This window comes from Tasmannia lanceolata, unplaced genomic scaffold, assembly GCF_043159265.1.
Source record: "Tasmannia lanceolata isolate RefF3 unplaced genomic scaffold, GAP_Taslan_0.1 ptg000015l, whole genome shotgun sequence".
NCBI classification, from domain to species: domain Eukaryota; kingdom Viridiplantae; phylum Streptophyta; class Magnoliopsida; order Canellales; family Winteraceae; genus Tasmannia; species Tasmannia lanceolata.
Window position 1 is genome coordinate 46,427,410 of NW_027518692.1, and position 18,565 is coordinate 46,445,974.

The following is an 18,565-nucleotide window of genomic DNA, read 5'->3' on the forward strand; positions in this document are numbered from 1 at the left end:
GTGTAGGCGCTCACACCCACGCGCCTTACAAATTCATGAGTTTCATTCGACTTTGTATATACACCGTGACAAAGTATATACGTTTACGTGAAATACGGAAGAAATCCCCTCTAAAGTTTGCAACGGAAGAAATCATAGTTGCCATGGCAAACGGGTCCGGCACGGCCCGACCAAATGAGGCCTGGATAGGCCCCGCGGGCCGGGCACGGCACGGAAGGGTTCATGGGCCGGGCCGTGCTGTGCCCGGCCGAAATCCTCGAGGCTAGGCTAGGCACGGCGGTCGGGGCCAGCTATGCTGGCCCATGTTTTTTTTTTTTGAAAATATATGTTTTGGACAAAAATACCCCCAAACTAGCTGAAACAACTTTTGGGGGTATTTTCTGATTTTTCAAAAAAAAAAATACATTTTATAAAGGGGGAACCGGGCTCACAGGCCGTGCCGGGCCGCCCAACCAAGCCCAGCACGGCCCGCGGCTTCGTGCCGTGCCGGCACGGCACGCATCACTGTAGCTATCTGTGACGTGCCGTGCCGTGCCGTGCCGTGCCTTTCCGGGACACGGGCCGTTGCCACCTTGACTTAGAGGAAATGATTTATATTTAAAAGGTAGAGAGAGAGAGAAGTTAATCAGTTCTTTTGAAATTAATATGGCAAACTAGTACACTTATTTCTCACATGAGACATGATTGTTCACAGATATGGACATTCTATTATTCTATAATAGATACTAAGCATGTTTCTTTCCATTGTCATTTGCTTTTTTCCAAGAAATTTTTTTTGAAAAACCTTTTCTTTATACTTTCAACTCTGTGAGGATGAACAAAAACCTTTTTCTCTAGTTGCATTTTTTTATACTTTGAATAAAGCTGTAACATAGTCTTTCAATGTTATCAGTCAAATGAAACTGAGGGTAGTTAGCCGACTCTTTTTTTTTCTTAATAAATCTGATGCCCTATTAGAATCATTGTGTTGAATATAGTCATGCCAGATGGAGTATGTTAGGCCCAAAATCGGTTAACAGATATGGCAGTGACGTAAGAGCCGAGCTGGAGGGATGTAGAGTCCAGATGAGCTGTGTGCTGCACAGAAGCAAACGAGGTCAGAATGACCGACCCGGAGTGTACTCCGGACAGGCCCTTCGACACTCAAGTCAGTATGAGCCGGAGTGAAGAGGGTGTTTTTAAGAGTGGTGGGTGAGATTTTCAATACCCTGATTTATGAGCTTTGAAGGCCCTTTTATAGGGAGAAATTGGGGGTAGTTGGGGAGTTAATGCTCCCAGACAGGTGTCGACCAGCTATAGGCTCAAGCTCGCCTACTCTGTGTAATTACCAAACTACCCCCGCTGGTGAGGGTCCTGCGGTGGGCCCTCCTCTAGCCACGTGTTGGAAGCTAACAGGCTGCTGCGCTGTCGCACCCCATCAGTTGCCCCCCAGTTCTCCAAGTTATTATGGTGACTTGGGGAAATATGGTGGGGTACGCTTCCGATCGAGAGTGGTCGAGGCTTGTCCTGAATCTGGAGGCAGTCCGGAAATTGGGGCAGTCCGGAAATCGGAGGCAGTCCGGAATCTGGAGGCAGTCCGGAAAATGGAGCAGTCCGGAAATCGGAGGCAGTCCGGATTTTAGAGGCAGTCCGGAATTTGGAGGCAGTCCGGAATCTGAAGCAGTCCGGAATTTGGAGGCAGTCCGGAATCTGAAGCAGTCCGGAAAATGGGGCAATCCGGGAATTGGAGGCAGTCCGGAAAATGGAGCAGTCCGGAAATCGGAGGCAGTCCGGATTTTAGAGGCAGTCCGGATTTTAGAGGCAGTCCGGAATCTGAAGCAGTACGGTAAATGGGGCAGTCCGGAAATCGGAGGCAGTCCGGAAATCGGAGGCAGTCCGGATTTTAGAGGCAGTCCGGAATCTAAAGCAGTCCGGTAAATGGGGCAGTCCGGAAATCGGAGGCAGTCCGGAATCTGGAGGCAGTCCGGAAAATGGAGCAGTCCGGAAATCGGAGGCAGTCCGGATTTTAGAGGCAGTCCGGAATTTGGAGGCAGTCCGGAATCTGAAGCAGTCCGGAAAATGGAGCAGTCCGGATTTTGTGGCAGTCCGGAAATCGAAGGCAGTCCGGGCTAATCTTTGTCGTTTAGCGACCCAGTCCGGCTTAGGCCGGACTGATTTTTGTCGTTTTGCGAAACGCGTCATATCCAGTCCGGCTTGGGCCGGACTGCCTTTTGTCGTTTAGCGACCCAGTCCGGCTTGGGCCGGACTAATTTTTGTCGTTTTGTGAAACGCGTCATATCCAGTCCGGCTTGGGCCGGGCTGCCTTTTGTCGTTTAGCGACCCAGTCCGGCTTGGGCCGGACTGATTTTTGTCGTTTTGTGAAACGCGTCATATCCAGTCCGGCTTGGGCCGGGCTGCCTTTTGTCGTTTAGCGAAACGCGTCATATTCAGTCCGGCTTGGGCCGGACTAATTTTTGTCGTTTTGTGAAACGCGTCATATCCAGTCCGGCTTGGTCCGGGCTGCCTTTTGTCGTTTAGCGACCCAGTCCGGCTTGGGCCGGACTGATTTTTGTCGTTTTGTGAAACGCGTCATATCCAGTCCGGCTTGGGCCGGGCTGCCTTTTGTCGTTTAGCGAAACGCGTCATATCCAGTCCGGCTTGGGCCGGGCTGCTTTTGTCGTTTAGCGACCCAGTCCGGCTTGGGCCGGACTGATTTTTGTCGTTTTGTGAAACGCGTCATATCCAGTCCGGCTTGGGCCGGGCTGCCTTTTGTCGTTTAGCGAAACGCGTCATATCCAGTCCGGCTTGGGCCGGGCTGCTTTTGTCGTTTAGCGAAACGCGTCATATCCAGTCCGGCTTGGGCCGGGCTGCTTTTGTCGTTTAGCGAAACGCGTCATATCCAGTCCGGCTTGGGCCGGGCTGCTTTTGTCGTTTTGCGAAACGCCTTATATCCAGTCCGGCTTGGGCCGGGCTGCTTGGAACTTATCTCGAAAGTTGTGCCCGCCGTTAATACGAGACACGTGGCACCCCTCGGGCGTCCTCGAGACGTGCGCCCTTCATTTAATGCACACCGCCTCAGAGAAATCTATATAAGAGTGGGTTTTCCCTTCTCACTTTCACTTTTTACTTTTCCTCCTTCTCCCTTCTTTTTCCTCTGTCGGTTCGGCGAAGTCCAGTTCGGCGAAGGTCAGTTCGGGCCGTGTAGTTTTTGTGAACGGCGGTGGATTCGGGAGCATTCAGTGTGATCCGGTAATTTTTCTTGAGCGCGTCTCATTCATTTCTTTTCCTGCTTTCATGTCTAGTAGCTCTAGTTCTGAGTCCGGTTCGGGGGAATCGTCTTCTAGTAGTTCAGGGTCTAGATCGTTGATTAGGATCGAGGATAGGCCTACTTGGTCACCGGCCCCGAAAATGGCGAGTGTGACTGTTATAGGTAGTGATGAGGAGGGGGAGGACGAGGCGATATTAGACCTGAACACCGCTCCGCTTCTAACGGATAGTTACGTTCCACAAGGGGGGAGTGTTGGTAGTGACGCCGGCGAGGCGTCCACAACGTTTCAACCAGGCCGGGCCGTTGAGGTCGTAGCACGGGCCCGTATGGATGCCAACCCTACCTACAACATACAGGCTCTCAATGAGGAGAACTACCTGGATGAGTCCGCCATGGCAGTGATTAGGGATAAGTACTGCATCCCATCCAGGTTTGGACTGAGGGAGGCGATGGAGGGAGATAGAGCCTGTAACGAGAGCTCCGACATTTGTATATATGACGAGTCACTGAGGGCCGGACTCCGATTTCCTCTACACCCCTTCTTCGCTTTGGTGCTTCAGCATTACGGGCTAGCTCCGGCCCAAGTGGCGCCGAACTCGTGGAGGCTGCTTACGGGGTTTGTATACCTCATTCGGGGCCGGCTTCGGAGGGACTTGTCAGTACCGTTGTTCCGCGCGTGTGCGCAATTGAAGAAGCACAAGGGTGGGGGTTGGATTTACATTAGCCAGCGTCCGGAGATAAAAATGATCACTGGCATTCCCACCTCCATACACCTGTGGAGGAACAGGTTCTTTTATGTTGAGGACACGGAGTCCAGCGAGCCTTGGCCGGTCCCTTTGAAATGGGGAACCCCGGATACAGTCGCGATGAGTCGCAAACCGTTTCTCGAGGGTGAAGATGCGAGAACCCTCGCTCTACTTCGGGATGTGCTGGACCATGAGGGGCCTGTTGATTGTTCAGACTTCCAAGGGGAAGAGGTTTTGGTTGGGTTGGGCCTTAGTACTGCGACCCGGGCACGTACGTAGATAGCCTCCTTTAAAATTCGTCTCTCCGCCCCTTTGTTTTTTTTTTGTTTTTGTCCCTGACTGGTTTCGTTTTTGGCTATCTTTCAGAGATGCAGCAGCAGTCGCTAGTGGATAAGATGAGGAAGGGGGCCTTCGGGACTGTCCGTCAGGGCCAGAAAAGGAAGGCTCCAGAGACGGCGAGTCCGGCTCCGACCCAGGACGCACCGCCCCAGCCCAAGCCCAAGAGTTCGGTGAAACTGGTGAGTTCATCCGGCCGGGGCGCAGGATCCTCGAAGACCGTGGCGACGTCTGCTGGCACCCTTCCGCCCCCGTCGAGGCACGGTGATAACGTTTTTCGGCCGAACTGGGCCGTCCAAAAGACTGATTCCGGCCTTGGAGAGAGCCGGGTGGCTGTAGAGATTCAGACTAAATGCATCCTTGACAAAGACAAGCAGCAGGTTCTCCACGAGCCGCCGGCTACGGCCGAAGAGGCCGTATTCTCTTCTCTTTATCAGGTAAGATGGCTGACGAGTACGCTTACTCTTTGCTTCCCTTCTGCTTTGTTTGCTTGTGTTAACACTTGCTCCTCTGCATTTTTACAGATCGGAGTGTACTTCAATGATCTGCGGGGGAAGAGTAAGAAATTCTCCGATGCTATAACTAAGTCTGAGGAGGAGAATGGGAAGTTGAAGAAGGAGGCGAAGGAGCTGAAGAGGTCCGTGGAAAAATCTGCCGAAGAGATCAAGCGGCTGGGAGAAGAATTTGCCGCTCAGCTGGCCGCGCAGAAGGAGGAGGCGACGGAAGCCCTCAACGATCAGAGGGAGAGAGCCCTGTCGAGGCAGGCGACTGCCGTTCAGGAGAAGGAGGACGAACTGCTTCTTCTATCCAGTGAGGCCTACAAGATAGGGTTCTTTGACTGCCTTGGGCAGGTCAAGGATTCCAATCCGGGCGTTGACCTGTCGAGGATGGTTATACCTGATCCACCGACGCTCACTGGCGAGGAGCCGGCCGCAGCTGACGCACTCTTGCCCCCGGGGGCAGATCCAGCGCGGGATGGGGGCGATGAGGCGCCCTGAGTTCTTCTCCTCCTTTTTTTTTTTTTTGGCGATTGCGTGATTCCTTTTTGTAATGGCCCCTTGGAGGCCCAACTCCCTTTTGTAATGGTCCTCTGAGGCCCCAACATATGAATGGAAAGAGTTTTTGTTTGTTTAACTCTTCAATGCTTGTCCGTCTCTAGTTTATACTGTTTTCTTTTTGTATGATGCGTAACTATCACTCCAGGTAGGAGTCATGGACTTAGGAGTGGACTCCTAATTCTTTGCCGAGACGAACCATGGCGAAACCAACGTCGAGTACCCTAGTTTTCGTGAACTGGGTTTCGAAGGAGCTTTGTTTTTTGCATCCGGGCTGGTTCCGGACCAGGAGTGGGCTCCCGGTCTTTGCGGAGACGAGCCGTGGCGAACCAAACGTTGAGTACCCTAGTTTTAGTGAACTGGGTTTCGAAGGAGCTTTGGTTTTTGCATCCGGGCTGGTTCCGGACCAGGAGTGGGCTCCCGGTCTTTGCGGAGACGAGCCGTGGCGAACCAAACGTTGAGTACCCTAGTTTTAGTGAACTGGGTTTCGAAGGAGCTTTGGTTTTTGCATCCGGGCTGGTTCCGGACCAGGAGTGGGCTCCCGGTCTTTGCGGAGACGAGCCGTGGCGAACCAAACGTTGAGTACCCTAGCTTTAGTGAACTGGGTTTAGAAATCTGACAGACACGAAGGCATTTGCAAAAAGAGAAGGTTCTTTCATTCACATTCAGGAGATATTTACAAAGTTTTTTTTTTGTGTGTCGGCTACTTTGCTACTGATGATATTTGCGAAGGTTCTTCGAGTTCCAGGAATGTGGTAACAGTTGTTCCTCGAGTGTTTCCAGTCTATAACTGCCCGGGCGAATCACCTCTTTTACTCGGTAAGGCCCTTCCCAGGTTGGGGAAAGCTTTCCAGCCTTCTTGGGTTGGGAGATAGCAGCTTTCCTTAAGACAAGATCTCTAACTCGAAACTCTCTAGGACGTATCTTCGAGTCATGGTAGCGAGATACTTTCTGCTTGTAGGCGGCGACTCTTATTCGGGATTCTTCTCTGGCCTCCTCTAATAAGTCAAGATTCGCGCGGAGCCCGTCACCGTTGAGCTGTTCGTTGAAGTTGGAAATTCTAGCGGACGGGGTGCCTACATCGACAGGTATTACCGCCTCTGTTCCGAAGGACAGGTTGAATGGGGACTCGCCCGTTGGTGTGCGCGGGGTGGTGCGATAGGCCCATAGGACGTGATACAGCTCATCTGCCCATCGACCAACTTTCTTGTCTAGTCTTTTCTTGATCCCTTGTAGCAGGATTCGGTTTGTGACTTCTGTCTGCCCGTTGGTCTGTGGGTGTGCTACAGAGGTGAACCGCTGCTCAATTTTCAGGTCGGAGCAAAACTTCCGAAAGTTTCGGCAGTCGAACTGTTTGCCGTTGTCTGTTATCAGGACGCGAGGAATCCCGAATCTACAGACTACTGATTTCCAGAAGAAGTTCTGCACATTCTGTTCGGTGATCTGGGCTAGAGGTTCAGCCTCCACCCATTTGGTAAAGTAATCAATCGCCACCACTACGAAGGTGCGCCTTCCGGAGGCCGGTGGGAAGGGGCCCAAGATATCCATTCCCCAAATAGCGAAGGGTAGCGGGCTGACAATTGGGGCCATAGACACGGCGGGCTGATGAATGGTGGGGGAGAACTTTTGGCATTTCTCGCATCTCTTTACCAGGGTCAGCGCGTCTTGTCTCAACGTTGGCCAGTACAGACCTCTAAGGAGGACTTTGATTGCCAGGGCTTTGCCCCCCAAGTGCTCCCCGCAAATACCTTCGTGTGTCTCCTGCAGGGCATACGTGGCGTCGCTGGGCCGGAGACACTTTAAGTATGGGAGAGTATAGGATCTTTTGAACAAGTTCTCGCCATCAAGTGAAAAACGGGCTGCTCTTTGGATCACCTTGCGCGCTTCTCTTTTGGCCTCAGGCAGTTTCCCACTACGCAGGTAGTCGACGATCTCATCCATCCAGCAGGGCTCGTGTTCCACCTGCATTATCTCAGCAGCCTTTCTTTCGATACTGGAGGCCTGTAGGAACTCCATGCATATATTCCCGAGAGTCGTGTATCCGGATGCGGCCAGCTTGGACAGTACATCGGCCTTTGTGTTGTCCGTTCTGGGGATTCTGACAACCTCGAAACTTCTGAACTTGGAGGATAATTGCCGGACCTGGGAGAGGTATTTAATCATTCGCTCATCGCGGGCTTCGTATATACCTTGGATTTGGTTGGCGACCAACTGGGAGTCACAATAAGCTTTCAATCTCTGGGCTCCGGTCTGGACTGCAAGATTCATTCCAGCGAGGAGTGCTTCATACTCAGCCTCATTGTTGGAAGCGCGAAAGCCGAACCTCAAGGCGTAGTCTAGTGTGAAACCGTCGGGCCCGGTTAAAACCAGACCGGCTCCGCAACCAGCCTTGTTTGAAGATCCGTCCACGTGCACTTCCCACAGTGCTTCGGCGATTGAAAAATCATGCTCAACTGGCAGCATGGGGATGGTTCCTGCTCTGGCTTCATCTTCTGCCGGTTCTCCGGCTGTGGTAGTACCTTTCGCTGTTGGGGCCTAGGCGATTTCAGGTTCGGCGATCTGCTGGGGGATGGAGCACTCAGCTACGAAATCTGCCAATACTTGAGCCTTGATCGCGGGCCTGGGCATGTACCGGATGTCAAATTCACTCAATTCCACGGCCCATTTAACCAATCGTCCCGAAGTATCTGGCTTGTGGAGGACTTGTCTAAGCGGCTGGTCAGTTAGGACCTTTATCGTGTGAGCTTGGAAATACGGTCTCAACTTCCTGGCTGCCATTACCAGCGCGTAAGCCAATTTCTCGACCCGCTGGTACCTTATTTCGGCGTCGTGCAAGGCTTTGCTAACGTAGTAGACCGGTTTCTGTTGGCTGCGCTCTTCACGAACTAGGACCGCAGCCAGAGCCAGGGTACTTATAGATAGATACAAGATTAGCTCCTCACCGGGCTCCGGCTTTGTCAACAGCGGTGGAGAGGACAAATACTGCTTCAGCTCCTCGAAGGAGGTTTGGCATTCCTCTGTCCAGGGCGAGGTTTTGAGGCCTTTGACTGCGTTGAAAAAAGGGAGACACCTCTCTGCAGATTTTGAGACGAAGCGCCCCAGCGCGGCTATCATCCCTGTCAGTCGTTGCACTTCTCGGATGGTTTTCGGGGGAGCGAGCTCCACCACGGCCTTGATTTTTTCCGGATTGGCCTCTATCCCTCTCTGGCTGACCATAAACCCCAGAAACTTCCCCGAGCTGACCCCAAAAGTGCACTTGGTGGGATTGAGTTTCATCTTATTGTCTCTCAGGACTTGAAACGTTTCTTCTAGATCGGCGACATGGTCTTGCGAGCTTAGGCTCTTCACCAGCATGTCGTCGACGTACACTTCCATGTTGCGGCCAATCTGATTCCAGAAGAGTTTGTTTACAAGCCTCTGATACGTGGCCCCAGCATTCTTCAGGCCAAAGGGCATGACACGGTAGCAGTAAGTCCCCTGATCCGTTACGAAGGAGGTCTTCGGGATATCTGACTCATACATTCTGATCTGGTTATATCCGGAGAAAGCGTCCATGAAACTGAGCACTTCGTGACCCGCTGTGGCATCGATGAGCTGATCGATTTTTGGGAGCGGGTAGCTGTCCTTTGGACAGGCTTTATTCAAATCCGTGAAGTCGACGCAGGTCCTCCATTTCCCATTGGCCTTTTTCACCAGGACTACGTTTGCCAGCCAGTCCGGGTACTGGATTTCTCGGATGAAGTCAGCTCTTAGGAGTCTCTCCACCTCTTCTCTGATCGCCATCTGCCTTTCGAGGGCGAAGTGTCTCTTCTTCTGCTTCACCGGCCTGCAGGTCGGGTCGACACCTAGTCTGTGCGAACTGACCTCCGGGTTGATGCCGGGCATGTCCGTGGGGGCCCATGCGAAGACATCCGCATTGTCCTGGAGGAACTGGGTGAGGTTGTGCCGGACGTCGTCGTCAAGAGAGGAGCCGATCTGGACTACCTTTTCGTCATCTTTCTCGCACAGGGGAACGGGGACAAGGTCTTCGGCGGGCTGAGTTCCCTGAGCTTCGTCCCTCAAGTCCAGTAGTTCGATTGGCAACGACTCCGTCGCATTTCTGCCTTTAAGCGCCATTGCATAACATTCCCGAGATTGCGGCTGGTCTCCTTGAACTTCTCCCACGCCACTGGGCGTTATGAACTTCATCTTCTGGTGATAGGCGGACGCGACGGCGCGGATCAGGTTCTGGCCAGGCCGTCCTAAAATAGCGTTATAGACCGAGGTGGCCCTCACTACTAGGAAGTTGACCATGGCGAAGGCCTGGCAGGGCGGTTCTCCGACGAGGACAGGGAGCTCGATTTGTCCCTCAACCTTGACCACTTCTCCTGAAAAGCCGAAAAGATCTGAGTTTGCAGGCTTTAAGCGGTCGTCACCTATCATCATTCTTTCGAAGGCGTGATAGTACAGAATGTCGGCTGAGCTCCCGTTGTCTACCAGGATTTTCCTCAGCTCCCAGTTCGCGACGAGCATAGTCAGGACTAGGGCGTCGTCATGTGGTAATATCAGGCCGTCCAGGTCCGCGTCCGAGAAGGAGATCTCATTCTCCGTCTTCGCTTTCTTGCTGCATGTATGCACGGCGTTGACCCGGCGCGCATATGCTTTCCGAGCAGCAGAGGAGGTGCCTCCAGCCGCCGGGCCTCCCATGATTGTGCCAATGACTCCTCTTGGTTGGGAGCCGTGTGCTTCTGGTGGTGGACTGGGCGGCGATGGAGACTGTCTTCGGACTGGGGGCGGTTGAGACCGCCGAGGGCTTCGGCCCTGGGGACCCTTCTCCTTGGGGTCACTCCCGCGGGTGTCACTCCGGACATATTTTTTCAAGTAGCCTCTGCTGATTAGCTGCTCGATCTCCTCCTTCAGCTGTCGGCAATCGTCTGTATCGTGTCCGTGGTCCCTGTGGAACCGGCAGTACTTCGATTTGTCTCTCCTGTTTCCCTTGGAGATCATTGGAGTTGGCCATTTTATGAACTCTTCTCCGCTGATGGCCGCCAGTATATGCCTCCGGGAGGTGTTGAGAGGGGTGAAGTTTTCTTCCCTCCTGTGAGGGGATTTGTCCCTTCTGACGACCTTGTCGTCCCTGCGCTGCTTAGCATGGGGCTTGTCTTGGTTCCTGTCGTCAGAGGTTCTCCTCCGACTCGAGTCCAGAGCTGCCAGTGTCTCTTCTACTGATATGTACTCCTCTGCCCCGGACATTAGGTCTGCCAGGGAATGAGGATTCCGGCGGGCCACTGCTCGGCGGAAATCATTCGATTTAGCGCCCGTGAGAAGCGCGTTCGTAGCGGCCGAGGGGTCCAAATCTGGCACTTGGAGCGCCTCCCTGTTGAAGCGGCTGACGAAGGCTTTGAGAGGTTCATTATCCTCCTGCCGCAAGGTCATCAGGGATGCTGCTGTTTTCCTTGGCCTGCGGCTGCTCATGAAGTGACGAACTAGGTCTTCTCCGAAGTCCTCAAAGTTATTGATGGAGTTCGGTCGGATCCTTGAGTACCAATCCCTAGCTGCACCTTTGAGGGTTGTCGGGAATGCTCTACAGAGGAAACCGTCTGACGCACCGTGGAGGAGCATCAACGTCCGGAACGTCTCCAAATGGTCGACGGGGTCAGTGGTCCCATCATACTGCGGGATAGCTGGCATTTTAAACCCCATTGGTGCTGGGGCACTCATCACATCGTCGGTGAACGGCGTTCTGCTCGAGAACGCCCTGGACACAGGCCGGCCTTGATCCTTAGCCAGCTCTTCGATTCTGTGACCCATCTCTTCTATCCTTCGCATCACCGGGTCGTCTTTATGTTCTGGCGACCTGTTTCTCCCCACGGATTGGCCTGCGGCAGAGCCGGAGTGGCTCTCCGGGCTCCGACGACGGGACCCTGATTTCGCCCGTGGCGCGCGCTCCTCATGAGCTCGGCGCCTTTGCGCAGAGCGAGACCTAGACCTCCTACGGCGGTGCGGCTCTGTATGAGCATGCCTGGCTATGGGGTGACGGACTTGTCCGGGGGAATGGCGAGTCCGGTCTTCACTACGACGCGACGACCCTCCCTTGTGAATTTCTGACCTTTCGAGGACAGGTTGTGGAGCTTCCGGAGGAGGTTGGGGAGGTGCCTGGAGCAGCTGCTGATACTGGCCAACGAGAGCGGTCATCTGGTGGAAGAGAGCTTGGACTTGCTCTGGAGTCGGCATGGAGTTAAGATTTACGGAGCGAGGCTGGTTTTGTTCAGCCGTGGCGGAGGCTACCACTACCAGCGAGGCGAGTCGCTCACTCCGAGTCCTGCCGGGTAGCACGGCTCGGGTGGTACGTGCGGTTGGCACCCGCGCACTCTTGCGTCCTGCCATTTTTGTGAAGTGGTTGGAACAGCCTTTAGTTCTGGGGTCCCACGGATGGCGCCAATCTGTTAGGCCCAAAATCGGTTAACAGATATGGCAGTGACGTAAGAGCCGAGCTGGAGGGATGTAGAGTCCAGATGAGCTGTGTGCTGCACAGAAGCAAACGAGGTCAGAATGACCGACCCGGAGTGTACTCCGGACAGGCCCTTCGACACTCAAGTCAGTATGAGCCGGAGTGAAGAGGGTGTTTTTAAGAGTGGTGGGTGAGATTTTCAATACCCTGATTTATGAGCTTTGAAGGCCCTTTTATAGGGAGAAATTGGGGTAGTTGGGGAGTTAATGCTCCCAGACAGGTGTCGACCAGCTATAGGCTCAAGCTCGCCTACTCTGTGTAATTACCAAACTACCCCCGCTGGTGAGGGTCCTGCGGTGGGCCCTCCTCTAGCCACGTGTTGGAAGCTAACAGGCTGCTGCGCTGTCGCACCCCATCAGAGTACATCCTATACTGTTCTAGGTCAAAGTTCTCTATTTTTCGGATTTTAAGGATAGTTCTCATAAATATAAGGATGCTTTAGAGATAGATAGATAGATACCCCTCTAAACATCCTCAGTGGGTAATCTATAGTAAAATTGGACGAAATTCTAGAAAATGACCTTTACTTTCACCCATTTTCATGGTTGGTGTGTAGGCAAATGGGTTGTCAAGCTGTTGGGCGTGGTCTCACCTTCTACATCAATCATGACAGTGCATTAACATGGTTGGTGCATTGGGATAGTGTCTATCTGAAAGTAATATGGCCTCTCTTCCTTTATATATATTGGTTTAATCCTAAACATGCTGCTGTCTCCAATAATCTTTTACCTAACAAAAATAAAATTGCATTAGAAAAATACAAGTTCTACCTAACATGCACAGCCAATAGATGCTACCCTGATTTGGTTTGTAAAGTAGGGTGTGAACGAATTTCTCTTAATAAATTTTAATTAAATATTTATTATAATAGAAATATTAAAAAAATAAAATTAATAGAAAAATCAACGTAGAAAGGAAAAAGGAAAAAAATGTCTTCAAACTAAGTTGGTTGACATGAAAATCGCCTGAGTCGACTCAATTGACTCAGGCCTTGTTCGTTTTTGGATTTTGAGGGGTACAACTGACAATTCGACTCAAAATCAAATGCAAAATTGAGTCCAGTGATTACTTAATTTTGGAATCAGAATCCAAAACGAACAGGGCTTAGCAAAATCCCATAAGGTGAGACTCAGTTTATATCTGTTAAAGTATAAAAGATTAAATAATGCTGTCTCCATCAGCTTAAGCTTGAAGTAATTGGCTGTTTCACATGGTATTAAAGCCAAAGGTCCTGAGTTCAAACCTCCCGGATAGCATAAATCTACATGCAGTGGAAAAACCCAAAAGATGAGCCACATATGCCACGTGTAGGCCAGTCCTAGAAAGAGAGGCCACACATGAGGGGGAGTGTTAAAGTATAAAAGATTAATTAACGCCATCTCCATCAGCTTAAGGTTTTGGAGTAACTGGTATTTTCACCGATCCATCACCCAATAAATGATCAATTGAGTCAACTCAGTCGATTCTCTAGTCAGCCTGCCAGCTTTTCCAACTATGGTTATCTGATTATGTCCCTGCTCCTTCACCTTATATTTTATGCACATTGTACACTGATTTTAATAGAAAAATAAGGCTTTAATGGCACAACATTTTATCGGAACCCCACCTTTAACACCTTGTGGCTTTAATAATAGTAGGTTAAGACGTTTTTACATGGTGCACTCACATAGTTGCAAGTATTTTAAAAAAAATATAGTGGGGCTCATATGACTTGATGATCTAAGCAATTTATTTGTGGGTCCCAGACTTAGTTAGGCTGTGTACTGAGATCATCTCCATAAGATGATCCTAGCCCTCTGATCTATAGAGTGCGACACAAGAAATCCTTACAGATCATAGGATTAGGGCCATCTTGCACCATCTGGCTATATAAGCAGGGCGTGCAGGCATAGGTCGTCCTAGCCCAAATTCCCTCCAATGCTTTGGTAATGTTTTTAACAGTTTAGTGTAGTATTGAAGGATTTTTAGAGATATTTTCCATAAACTTAAATTTCTTGGACAATTGTAAAAATGTAATGTGGGAATAAAAATGTAACGTCTAGTTGTTGAATTTTTTTAGAGGTGACACATATATTGTTGCGGCTCTAATAATTAATATTGCCCCACCTTTAATCATGTGGTACTTTCGTTGTCAACTCTTTATATTAGCCCTACTCACATTTATGGTGCACTAAGTTTTTACAAATATGTCTGTCTGGAAAGGAAAGAAATCTTTCTCTTATTGTCATTCCCAAGCGGAAGTCGAATGATACCACTACAACTACAAATATCATTGGCCTTGATGCCACTGCCATGCCATAGTCCATAGCTGTTTTGACCACCACAACGGGCATGGCCGTTTTGACCACCGCAACGGTTTCCACTGAAAATACTAAAGAACATTTCTTACGCACCAAGATGCAATATGTACTTACATACAATATGTACTTTGAACCATGGTTTTAAATTTCGACCAAAATCCAAAATTTCGGATTTCGGTGGAGACTGAAATCAAAATTTGGGGAAATTTCAAATTTCGACTGAAATTTCGGAATTTTGGTAATTTCGGTCCGAAATTTCAATTTAATGTGATTTTAAAAATATAAAAAAACCTACTACCAAAATTTCGAAATTTCGTTTATTACCCGAAATTTGGAAAATTCAGGGTACCGAAACCGGTACTGAAGCCGAAATTTTAAACCATGCTTTGAACAACATTTCTTAAGATGATACCAGTATAACTACATACATCATTGGCTCTGATGCCACAACCATGCCATAGTACGTCCATGGCTGTTGTGACCACCACAACGGTTTCTAATGATAATACTAAAGAACATTTCTTATGTACCAAGATGTAATATGACTTACATACAATATGTCCTTTTGAACAACATTTCTGAAGATGATACTCTCTTATTTTTGTATTGTATATTATAAATAAGAGACTAAAAATTATCAGCATTTGAGTAGTGCTACTTCTGGTCTGAGCAATAAGATATAAGAGATTATAAATGGAAAAATTGTTAAAAAAAAATGCAAACATTTGGTGAAATTGTCAATCAAGGGTGGATTTTGAAATATTGTAAAAGAGGGATTGTCATGTACTTTTAGAGAGCTCTTAAGACAAGAATACCCTCATTCCTTTTCCCTCCATCTTTTAGCTCTACTCCACATGCATTTTTCACCTACCCTTTTCACATTTTCCCTCAACCTTTTTCCTTTTTCTTCCCCAAGCCATCCCTCAACCCTTTTCACATTTTCACATTTTTCACCTTTTGCTTTGGGTGCTCCGGTAGGTCTATTCTCCTCCACTTGCTTAGGTTTTACATGTTCTTTTCATGTTTTTATGTTTTTCGTTATTTGGTTTATTTTCATCCTATTTACAGTGGTGTCTTTGTTTGGTTTCATGTATGGTTTGACCTCTCTCTCTCTCTCAATGGTTCAATGGTTGTAAACATTATCAAAGATAGAATACTCTATTTAGACACTTAGAACATCCCATTTATACAGTTGGAATCATTATGTAGACCTCGAAACCACAATTTAGTGGTTTCAATTGATTAAATAATGGTTCCAAGAGTATAAATAGGGGTTCATACATTGTAAAAGTGATCATGAGTGTATTAATAGTGGTTTAGGTACTCATAATCACTATGTACACAATCGAAACCATTATGTAGACCTCGGAACCACAATTTAGTGGTTTCGAATATTGCAAAAGTAATCATGAGTGTATTAGTAGTGGCTTAGGTACTCATAATCAGTATGTATACAATCGGAACCATTATGTAGACCTCGGAACCACAATTTAGTGGTTTCGATTGATTAAATAGTGGTTCCAAGAGTGTAAATAGGAGTTCGAGGTTCCTACATTGTAATAGTATCTCTTTGGTTCCAAAAGTGATCATGAGTGTACTAATAGTGGTTCTTATCCAAAGAGGATTTGCGAAAATGGTGGAAAGAATGGCTTCTTTTTTCTTACATGTTAATGGGTATTTGAAGGATGAAGTATCATTCACATTAAAAAGGGTTGAAAGTCTTGCCAAACACCTTTAGAGGCGAGCGATTTATACTAAAGGGGGTGCGAATTTATCATCGCCCAACTATAAGTAATATTTCACTTTCCTATGGGAGGTGCGGATTTATCATCGCCCAACTACAAGTAATATTTCATTTTCACATATTGATGAGTACTCTCCTCTTACTCTACAAGTTTCTACCCTCTCCTAACCATAAACTCCATGTAGGACTGGGACTCACGGATGGACAGTCCAATTTAAAATGGATCATGATCTAGACTCAAACGGTATGATACAAAAAGCAATCTGAAATGGATCGGATCGTGACCATGTACAGGCGGATCCCATCCGAAGTACAACCACTGCTATCCTTAGATGAATCTTCATCAAGTTCAAACCTATAGATGAAATGGTGGACCCCACTTTCACCCAAATGGGTTCATCCATCTATCTATGCATGCCAAATGAGAAAAATGTCTCTTTTGTGATTTTAATCAGTGCTTGTTTTATATGGACAGGTGTCAGCAAAACGGATGAGCCACGTGATGTACCCTCAGCATCAATCTCAGTACTTGCAACGAAGTAAAATGCGACTTAAAATGTGCATTATTATTTGGTGCAGGCACAATTATCGATGCCAAGTGTATTCCGTCCACCACAGAGTGTGACTGTACCCACCTATGCTGACGTGGCATCATATGTCCACATCAGCAGCTTCACTTGTATTTCGTGTGCCAACTCTTATGTTTGGAGTGGATTTTATCATTAAAAAAAATGCCAAAGTGGCACCAATTTATTATTGATAAAACGAGTAGTCAAAAGAGATGAAGGGTATTTTAGTCCTCTTTCATGATCTGACATAACTGACAACCTCTCTTTTATAATTTCAGACTCTACCCTTGATTCACAATTTCAACAGATGTTTGCATTTTTTTAACAATTTTCCCAATATAAATTTATTGAGCATTAAATATTAGAGGTACCTGCCAATATCTCTATATTTTATGAGAATTTATATGATGCCCGACCGTCAAAATCTAAGGGCAGGTGGTTTGCCATCTAGCCCTTGAGATTCTGACGGCCGGGCACCATATAAAAACTCATATTTTATAATGCAACAAAGTACATTAATTAAATAGACAATTACGGCAGATGAGCAACGAGATCCAACTTTACCACCTGGGCATAAAGGCCACGAACAATTACATATTGTCACCTCATTTGTCACGGAGTGTTTCAGAATGCAATGGTATTGGATTTTATTCCCTTGATTAAAGGGAAAATTTAGGTGGCCCACACCATTCACTCTGAAAATGTGGGATGGCTTAATCTCCAACGTACATGTGGACAAAGTACAATTATCAATAGAATATGCTTGGTGGGCCTCTCATCGTGGATGGACGGACCACTGTGCAAAAACATCGCAATTTGAGACAATCCCAGCCGTTGGATCATTGTGAATTATGTGTTTCAAACATATATTGATAAGCTACAAAGATTTATTGGCCATATATTGTTCTATGTCTTCTTGTAATCTAAAAGCAAGCTCTTAATTCAATCAATTGATATCATTTGAATAATTAAAGTACATGAGACTTTTAAATCAAACGGTTAAGATCAAGAGGAATGCTAGACTCACAGGCGCCCTTTCAAAAGAAAGGGATAAAGGGCGGCCCAATTTTTTTTGCAAGGGTCAAGGGTGCCTGTCAGTCTAGCATTCCTGTAAGATCATATGAACAGAGTAATCAAACGATTAATATGATATGAAAGGTGGCGCCCACCAAGTGAATGTTTAGAATGATCTAAGGTGGGGCCCTAGTTTTGGCAGCACAAAATATTTTAAGCCTAGTAATATAATCTTAGTCTAGGATGCGCCAAAAATTCACGGGACCACACAATTCGGACCCTTCAATTGGTTTGTCCCGTTGTGGGGGATGGAGAGCATTAAGGCTCAGTTCACTTGTTTTCCCGGGAAAGGAAAAGAAAAGGTTTCCCGGGATTCTGACGTGGCATTAGGAAAAGAAATCCAGGGAAACTGTGTAGGAAAAGATTTTCCGCGCCTGTTCACGTGCGCAGGATCTATGCAGGAAAATGTTTTCCGAGAAACTGCTTGCCCACCTTTTATCACTAGTTTTCCCGGGAAAGCAAATCCGACCAAAATAATGGGATTTGCTTTCCCACACTAGTGAGAAAAGAGACATTTCCACGTCATTTTTGGCAATTCCATGTCATTATTTGACATATTCCACCCAAGCTTGTTATTTTCTCAGGAAAGCAAGTGAACACCAGAATTATGTCTTGTAAAAAAAAAAGGAGTCTGTTTCCAGAGATTTGCTTTCTCGGGAACGCAAGTGAACAGAGCCTAAAGGAATGAGTATCAAACAATCCTAACCATACGATCAGGAAATTTAAATGTGTATTTTTATTTAATATTTTCATTTCATTGATTGTATGGTTAGGATTATTTGTTGACGGTGACTTTTAGGTGTTATCTCGTTGTGGGTTATTTAACAGCTTAAATCAAAGTAATCTATATTAATATAAGTTCATTTTAAAACCCAAAAAAAAGGTCCCGTAGCTCAGTTGGCTAGAGCGTTGGTCTTATGAGCCGAAGGTCGCGGGTTCGAGCCCCGCCGGGACCATATGTGTTATTTTTTTAATTTATCAAAAACCTGTCATATTTGATATTT

At 47.9% G+C, this 18,565-nt stretch overlaps 2 protein-coding genes and 1 non-coding gene across 3 annotated transcripts; 2 read left to right on the top strand and 1 right to left on the bottom strand.

Annotated features, from left to right (window-relative positions):
* The first annotated feature begins 4,349 nt into the window (after nt 1-4,349).
* Nucleotides 4,350-5,519, top strand: LOC143847320 (uncharacterized). The gene is made up of 2 exons (XM_077356119.1): nt 4,350-4,766; nt 4,854-5,519. The coding sequence occupies exons 1-2, from the start codon at nt 4,362-4,364 to the stop codon at nt 5,325-5,327; spliced, it is 879 nt and encodes a 292-aa protein (XP_077212234.1). The 5' UTR covers nt 4,350-4,361; the 3' UTR covers nt 5,328-5,519.
* A 576-nt stretch (nt 5,520-6,095) lies between these two features.
* On the bottom strand, nt 6,096-7,847 carry LOC143892028 (uncharacterized). Its single transcript, XM_077396504.1, has 2 exons — nt 7,035-7,847; nt 6,096-6,683 (listed from the first exon to the last, which is right to left on the bottom strand). Exons 1-2 carry the CDS (start codon nt 7,845-7,847, stop codon nt 6,096-6,098), a joined length of 1,401 nt encoding a protein of 466 aa, XP_077252619.1.
* Nucleotides 7,848-18,443: 10,596 nt separating this feature from the next.
* On the top strand, nt 18,444-18,517 carry TRNAI-UAU (transfer RNA isoleucine (anticodon UAU)). The gene has a single exon. It is a non-coding gene; the product is annotated as a tRNA-Ile (tRNA).
* Nucleotides 18,518-18,565: the final 48 nt, after the last annotated feature.